General features: G+C 39.0%; 1 protein-coding gene across 1 annotated transcript in view; it reads right to left on the reverse strand.

The window, feature by feature from the left end:
- Positions 1–5,284: 5,284 nt before the first annotated feature.
- The window catches only part of pck1 (phosphoenolpyruvate carboxykinase 1 (soluble)), a 5,027-nt gene continuing 2,198 nt past the window's right edge, over positions 5,285–8,113 (reverse strand). The window contains exons 5-10 of the mRNA XM_005724386.1: positions 7,732–7,919; positions 7,480–7,642; positions 7,140–7,364; positions 6,686–6,817; positions 6,465–6,560; positions 5,285–6,217 (exon numbers count right to left, since the gene is read on the reverse strand). Of these exons, the coding sequence (XP_005724443.1) occupies positions 5,760–6,217; positions 6,465–6,560; positions 6,686–6,817; positions 7,140–7,364; positions 7,480–7,642; positions 7,732–7,919 (1,262 nt within the window). The 3' untranslated portion in view covers positions 5,285–5,759. The remainder of the gene's footprint in view (positions 6,218–6,464; positions 6,561–6,685; positions 6,818–7,139; positions 7,365–7,479; positions 7,643–7,731; positions 7,920–8,113) is intronic.

Consider the following 8,113-nt stretch of genomic DNA (forward strand, 5'->3'; position numbering starts at 1 on the left):
CACCCTGCATTTGATTGCACACGAAGTCTACTGACATCGGCCTCTCCCAGCAGGACAGTGTGCCCTAACACTGGGTTAGCCATCATTCCATCACTGAACCCAATGAGTCTAACTGTGGGTCTTAGTTCAGATGCCTTGAAAAGCGCTATATAAATCCAATCTGTTGTTGTTATTATTATATGTGTCTGTTTCTGCTGTGTACTAAAAAAGCACATTTAAATGTCATTCATTATTTTTGTGCAGCCGTGTTGTATGGTTGACCCAAAATCAATCATTGCCTTACATGTATAAAATAATATTAAAATAATATTAAAAGCATGGACATGGATAGGCCACAATAATGCACTTTATAGATGTAAAAATAGCTTCCATAGTCTAGAACATTAGATAAGAGCTTTGCTCAAAAACAGATTGAGACATACAGTCGAAGTATGCCTCTGTGTGGTTTCGAGGTAATTATTTCCTCAGATTAGACTGCTGAAAAACCAGAATATACAACTTGTCCGGTCCTGGCAGAACTTAAGGAATAAATCATTGTCTCAAAGAAGATGAATCGCTAACAACACAATCAGACAAACAATCCTGTTTATGCCAAAATTATGTTACATAAGATGTTTTTGTGCATGGTGCAGAACTTTTTTTCCAATTGAAAAACATGGCTGAGTTCACTGTAAGGTAACGAAACTGACACTTTCCTTAAACCTCATATAATACAAAATATAAAACAATTTAAAGAAAAAAAAGGCAGGTTTATAAGAAGCTGCACTTCAATATTAATAAAAAAAATAACTGCAATGCAACATCCATTTGGTATCTTTTGTGAATCCCTCACTGCTCGCATAAACATTTTGGATTCTGCTTTGGACACTGAAAGAGTAAAATGCTAAATTATCATCTAACACTTGCATGCCTGGTTGACAATGTGGAGTCATAAACTGAAGGGGTTCAACACACAGACACAGAACACTGAGCCTTTGACCTGTGTCAGTTCACTATATGAACTGTCAGATCACCGACACATTCAGGCGATCAATCAGTGATTTGATTTTGTGGTGGCTAAGCCTATTAGATACATCAGCTACTAACTATCCCTTTTGGTGCCAGCCTCGAGTGATCATTATAAAAACTGCAGTAATTAGCATTTCTGCATTGTCGGGATTTCTGCCCGTTGAGGTTGCTGGTTGTGTTATTACCAGGTCCTGGTGCAGGAACATTGTAGGCCAAAAGAGTAAATAGTCATGTGTCTGTTAACCTGTGTGTCCTGTGTACATTTGTTGTACATTTACAGGAGTTGTATGGACTTCACATCCAATCATCCTGCAGTTAGTTAGCTGGATTCTGATGGGAATTCTTTATGGAAACTTGTTGTTTCTTCTTTAGATAATAACACCTTGATTTAACTTAAAAAGTGAATTGAAGTGGTGCTGATCTTTTTAGCAGTAAACTTTAACAATCTGTACGATTTAATTGAACTGCAGCCTGAATAAAAATGTTTACCTGTTTACCTGCAAATCCACTTTGGTTGCTGGAAATGCTACAACAAAAACTTTCCCCAGTAACCTATTTTGTGTTTATTTAATGTCTAAGTGCTCATACGTGGAGATAAGTGGGACATTTTGCAATGATTCTTCTGGATGATCTGTCATTGATTATGAGTCTTTACTGGTTAACCAGCCTCTGGTGGAAAACTTATTTCTGTTACTTGTCTCTTTATGTTCTTAGAAACATTATTTCAGTCAAAGATAGTGTCAAAAACAAGTTAGTGATGATTAACTACAGTTCATGTCATTATCTTCATATCTTACACAACAGCATGTGAGATAATGATGATGATGATGAGATAGCCTTTATTTGTCAGTTGCAGGTCTTTTGCCCACACAGCCACAGTCCAGGCGACCTGATTGCGGTACAGATTGTCTTGTTGTCTACATGATGTTTTGCATGTAGCAACATTCGTGCTAAAAACAGGATTAGCTTGCTTTTTGTGAGGTCATAGCAAGAGACTGACTATAGTCGGGGGTGCACATAAGTGGTAAGCAGGTGCGCATTCGCTGTCAAAATAAAAGACGCGCAACAAGTTGCAACGCGCGTTTGCGTACATAAGATTTGCTGGAGGAGGACAGACATTTGTTTAGAACTCTTAAAGATGTCGAAGAAGCAAGCTCCTTTACACAGCCTCCAAATAAATGTCAGAAGGAGTCCGAACCGCAAAAGAAGCGCATATTCTCGGAAAAGTGGTTGCAGGAGGTGAGCTGGCTTCAAACAAATGATGAACGCAGAGAGATGTGGTGCAGAATGTGCCATGAAAATCCCACTCTAGCGGACAAAAACACTGCCTTTTATATGTACGCAAACGCGCGTTGCAACTTCTTATCTGGTGCGCGTCTTTTATTTTGACAGCGAATGCGCACCTGCGGACCACTTATGTGCACCCCTGACTATAGTGTATACAGTGGGCTATATTATGTAACTGTGTCTGTAACTGTGATAAAGCACTGTATAAAACACACGATACCAATATAAATTCAGCAACTGAATTTAAGCTTTTTTTTATTTGACTACAGAAATTCTAAAAAGAAAAAAAAGAAAGAAAAAAAGCAGATGTTCAGATACCCCCCTGTGAGTAGCACTTGGTGATGGTGGGGAAGAAGAATCCCATTGTCATGGTTCAGAGTCATTTGACCCCGCATTTTGGGTTTTCTTGTGTTTTTGTCATTTTGTATCATGATTTATGTTTAAGATAAGATAAGACACCAAGACAAGACATGCAAGACATAAATGTAACAATTCAACCACTACTATTACTATGTAAGTAATAGATATCTATGAGTATAGAAATGTACACGCACACACACACGTTCTAAACTAAATATACATATGTATATACCTGCACACGTCCATACATATAAAAAGGTGCATTATGCATGAAGTGTGTGATGTCCACAATGTCCAGTGACTCATGATGTCATGATTGAGGAGTTATAGAGTCTAACTGCTGTTGGGATGAATGATCTGTGAAAGCACTCCTTCCTGCAGCGAGGGTGTTTCTGTCTGTGACTAAAGGAGCTGCTCAGCATACTAACAGGCTCATGCAGAGGCTGATGTGGGTTGTTCATGATGGGTGTCATCCTCCTCTCACCCACAGCCTTCACAGACTCCAGAGGACATCCCAGCACGGAGCTAGACCTCCACACCAGTTTGTCAGTCCTGCTGACACTCATTCATCAGGCTCAAGAAAAGAGCAGCACAGAGAGACCACAAACAATACACAACTGCATACAGAACAGACAAAAATTAATGACATGACACAGTGGCATATACATTGAAAAGAGTGGGGGGGGGAAAATTTGCTCAACACATCATGGGAAGTCACCAACAGCCTGAGCTTTGGCAACTAAAACTAAATGCTACTACAGGGTCACCTGTCAGGTTTACATATTTTAATCCTAACCTTAACCGAAAAGAGACAAAAAAAAATCAGGATTAAATATCATTGGATTTAGTTGAACAATAAAACAAGGACCTTCTTGTAAGTATCCTCGACCAGCTGATCTACAGTGGAGGGAAATACATATTGATTCCAAATTGAACTCATTGTTTTAGCCACTTAGAATTCTGTGGTAGGTTTATTTTAATAGTAAATGATAGAATGTCAACAAAATATTCAGGATTAGAGATGTAAGAGTTACAAATGAATGCTAATTTATGTAAGATAACTAATTATTTGATCTTGTACTGACCAGCATGAACTGAAACAAAAGTAAACTGTTCAATAAAAGTTTAATTGGCAGCAACTTCAGCATTAACAGCCAACACTGACAGTTAATTGCACCAGTTCTACGAATAGCACCCAGAACCTCTGACCTGTTTACATCTTGAATGCTGCAAAAACAAAAAGCCACCTAAGAATATCGGCAAGAAGACTGCTAAACTTCACACACTCTTATAGTCTAATAGACATATCCACAAGAAGCATAGTAAAAAAAACCAAAAAACCAATCATATCTGTTGGTCTGATTAATCACAAATGGAACAAAGATGAAATTACTATCAATAATAATCTTGCAAGTTGCCCCACGCAACTTGCAAGATTTCCTCTGTTGTTAAAGATATCAGAGCAGCTCTGAGGACAGTTACCAAGAAAAATATTTGTAATACATAGTGCTGTGATGGTTTGAAATCCCGGAGGACCCATGTTCAGGCCTTGAGAGAGTGTGATGTGGTAGACGAGGCCAAAATTGAGCAATTTTTGCATCAATTTACTGGTTGCATTTGCTGAAGATGACACAGAGAATACTATCCCAAAACATGGAGATGGAAACTTTAGGCTTTGGGAATGTGTTTGTGCCAGAAGTACAGGGTGACTGCATGACATTAATCACTCAGCCAAGGACTGAAAGTGACTCATGAATAGGTCTTCCAGCAAGACAATAACCCAAATCATACAGGAAGAAGTACAGTAAAGTCATGGAGCACCTTAACCACTGTCTGGGTCTTAGTCCAACAGAAAACCTATAGAGAGAAATGAAGCTTCCAAGCAACAACCTTTGAACTAAAAGATTATGAGAAGATCTGAAAAGAGGAGAGGTAGATGTATGCAAACCGCAGGACAAACTGCATGAAATATTTGACAGCTTTGCTTGCCAAGAAAGAGTATTCCACCAAGTGTAAAGTCTTATTTTAAATAGCAGTGTCAAAGATGGATTATATAATCATGTTTTCTTTGTTTTGGCATTCTTCGTATTTGAAAGACTGATTTCAGATATTTTAGCACAAACTAAGACTATTTTTAGATTATTGCTGTTTACAGATATATAGATACATGTAGTTTAGTTGAAGTTTAGTTTTGACTTTTAACTCAATTAAATGCTCATTATTTATTCCTAGCAGGTGTATATGACGTGATGGAGGTGTTGTATCAGCTTAATATAATAATGCTTGATTTTATTCTTTTCAACACTTAAAAAATAAAACAATAATAACAAAACCAGATCCGTGAAAAATGAAACAGAACGACGAGTAAGTTTAAATACTTTTATTGTTGTTTCACCTCATTGGGGGCTTAGATTACAACACAAGAGAACCAGGTGATACTAAGTCAGTATAAAAATAAATTAAGGCAAAAATAATACAAAATTCCCTTTTGTGAGACCTGAGCTAACGTAGACTCTGTCTCTGTCATATAATTCGATACGACAATGACAGTAAGATGTGCATTCACAATAAGTTATTATTAAATAGAAGACTTCTGACAATAGGACAATACATTGGAACAACAGAAGAAAAAATATTGCTACTATAAATGAAGATGAAGATGCATGGAAATGTAGCAGTCTTTACTGATATTATCTCGCTGAGATAGTTCTAATGAGCATGGTCAGGAAGGTTTATCTTTACTATTCCTACAGTTTCATGATTTACATTCTCCATGATTTGCATGGATTTTTTGTAATGAACAGCCCAAGCAGATTATAGAATGTCACAGTGGTAATAACCAAATGCTGTAAGGAAAACTGCTCATTTTCTTAAGGATATAAAGGCTTTACTATAAATTAAGACTACGTCAAAGAGATAATCTAGCTATTCATACTATGTTCTATGATTTTAAGATGTTGTTTCCCAGTTACTTAATTTAATTTCCAGAATGTCTTACATGTTATTCTATTATTGCCAACACTGTAGTCTAGAATTACAGACAAATAGTCTGGAGAATTAACCCTACAATTGTTTACAGCTGCTAACATGTGGCTTTTTCCTCTTCACATTTGCTTCACCCTCTGCTGCAGGAGAGCCAGTTGCTGGGCTATCTCATTGGGCAGGTCAGCGTTCACCTGTGTGGTGAAGTATTTCCTGATCTCATCCACCTCCCTCTGCCAGAATTCCTGATCCAGGGAGAACAGCTCCTCCAGGTCCACATGTCCCTGAAGGCCCTGGAGATTTAGGGAGTCTCTACAAGGCAGGTAGCCCACTGCTGATGGCATGGCGCCCTCCTCGCCATTCACCCGTCTGAACATCCAGTCCAGAACGCGGATATTTTCACCAAACCCGGGCCAAAGAAAGCCGGCAGTGGGGCTCTTGCGGAACCAGTTGACATGGAAGATCTTAGGAAGCTTGGCACCGGGGCGATCAGCCATGCTCAGCCAGTGAGAGAGATACTGGCCAAAGTTGTAGCCAAAGAAGGGGCGCATAGCGAAGGGGTCATGCATTATTACTTTGCCTGGAAGAAAAAGTAATTAGAGATTTGTCAGTACACTGTATGTTAACGTGAATGACATTCATGTGTTATTTGTTGTCATTCAAGAATTCTGAAAGTGGTTTTTTTTAGCAGAATTTCAGATTAAATTGTCGCTAGTCTAAAACTATTTATAGAATATTAGGCAAAAGTCAAAATGATTATCTAAGAAACTCCTTAAACATCCACTGATTGTCTTTCATACCAAAAAAGGACACTATCGTATGCTGACCTTTGTGTTCGGCTGCAGCAGTGGCCTCCGACCTCATGGCAGCGCCAACAAACACACCATGCTGCCAGTCAAAAGCTTCATACACAAGGGGAACACCTGAAAATAAGCAGATTCATTATCCAGTTATTTTCTGAGAAGTATTTATGTATTATTTTTATTTCATGTATTTAATCAAAGGGCAACTGGTGTATTCATTTCCATCTTTTGTAGTCTCTTCGCACCTTCTGGTCTACGCCCACCAAAAATGATGGCCTCTATTGGCACTCCCTCTGGAGACTCCCACTGTGGGTCAATAATGGGACACTGTCTTGCCGGAGTGCAAAAACGAGAGTTGGGATGAGCACAGGGCTCGCCTACGAAGAAGAAGAAGAAAAAAGAAAGAAACTAAGAACGTTTTACTTTTATGACACTCACACACTTCTTCTCAGTTTTAAAGTATATGATCTTTCTGTTATTTATCCCTATTTTTTTATAATATAATCTTGTACTCTGAAATTATTTGGGTCTAACAATTAAAGATTAAAAGCTTTTTTTCTTGTTACGAGACATTTGAAAATTGCTTTCGTTACACTTCTGTTTCCACCTTAAATACTGGTTTTAAATCTTAGACATCTTGTAGTCTTGCTTCTTTTTCTTCTTTTGTGAGCTGTTGCTTAAAATCAAAGAGCTGCTTACCATCTTCTGAGCGCCAAGGTTTGTTCTTCCAGGATGTGATGGTAACTCCCTCGGGCAGTGACTGGTCCATTCCCTCCCAGTACACACCACCGTCACTTGTCTCTGCAACATTTGTGAATATGGTGTTCTTGATGATTGTTGCCATTGCATTGGGGTTGGTCTTGGCTGAGGTGCCGGGTGCAACGCCAAAAAAGCCATTCTCTGGGTTAATGGCTCTGAGGTTTCCTACAACCAGGGTGAACACACAAATTAGAAATGTTAAAGTCCGCTGTACTGGATTTATGACATTTTTGACATTTGTACATCCTTGAAGACCTTTAAAAAGACATCCTTCCTTTACCTTGGTCATCAAACTTCATCCATGCAATGTCATCTCCCACACATTCAACCTTCCAACCAGGCAGCGTGGGGCAGAGCATGGCCAGGTTTGTTTTTCCACAGGCGCTGGGGAAGGCTGCTGCCATGTACTTCTTCTTTCCAGCAGGGTTGGTGACGCCCAGGATCTGAACACAGGAAATATTTAGCTTGATGAAAATGAACAGAATGTGGATGAATCCAAAATTTAAGTGACAGTCTCATTTTCATTTCTTACCAGCATATGTTCGGCCAGCCAGCCTTCCTCTTTAGCAATGCGTGAGGCAATGCGAAGGGCGAAACACTTCTTTCCCAGCAGGGAGTTTCCTCCGTAACCACTTCCAAATGAGATAATTTGTCGGCGGTCTGGGATGTGAGCGACTAGTGTCAGCTCAGGGTTGCAGGGCCAGTTATTCACCAGAGGCTCTGAAAGACAAATTAGTACATTTGTTCATTTCAGTGGTCTATTAGCAGTTTTGTGGCAAAAGCGCTATTGTGTAACTAAAATATAAGTGAAAATATTATTGAGCAACAGTAATCAGAGTAGTAACTGATTCATACTCATAGTAAAACAGTAGCAATATGCAGTAGTCCTCCATATTGCTACTGTGCACCCCCCC

Source organism: Pundamilia nyererei, unplaced genomic scaffold (genome assembly GCF_000239375.1).
Source record: "Pundamilia nyererei isolate P.nyererei 1_Seehausen unplaced genomic scaffold, PunNye1.0 scaffold00012, whole genome shotgun sequence".
In the NCBI taxonomy this organism is placed as follows: Eukaryota; Metazoa; Chordata; class Actinopteri; order Cichliformes; family Cichlidae; genus Pundamilia; species Pundamilia nyererei.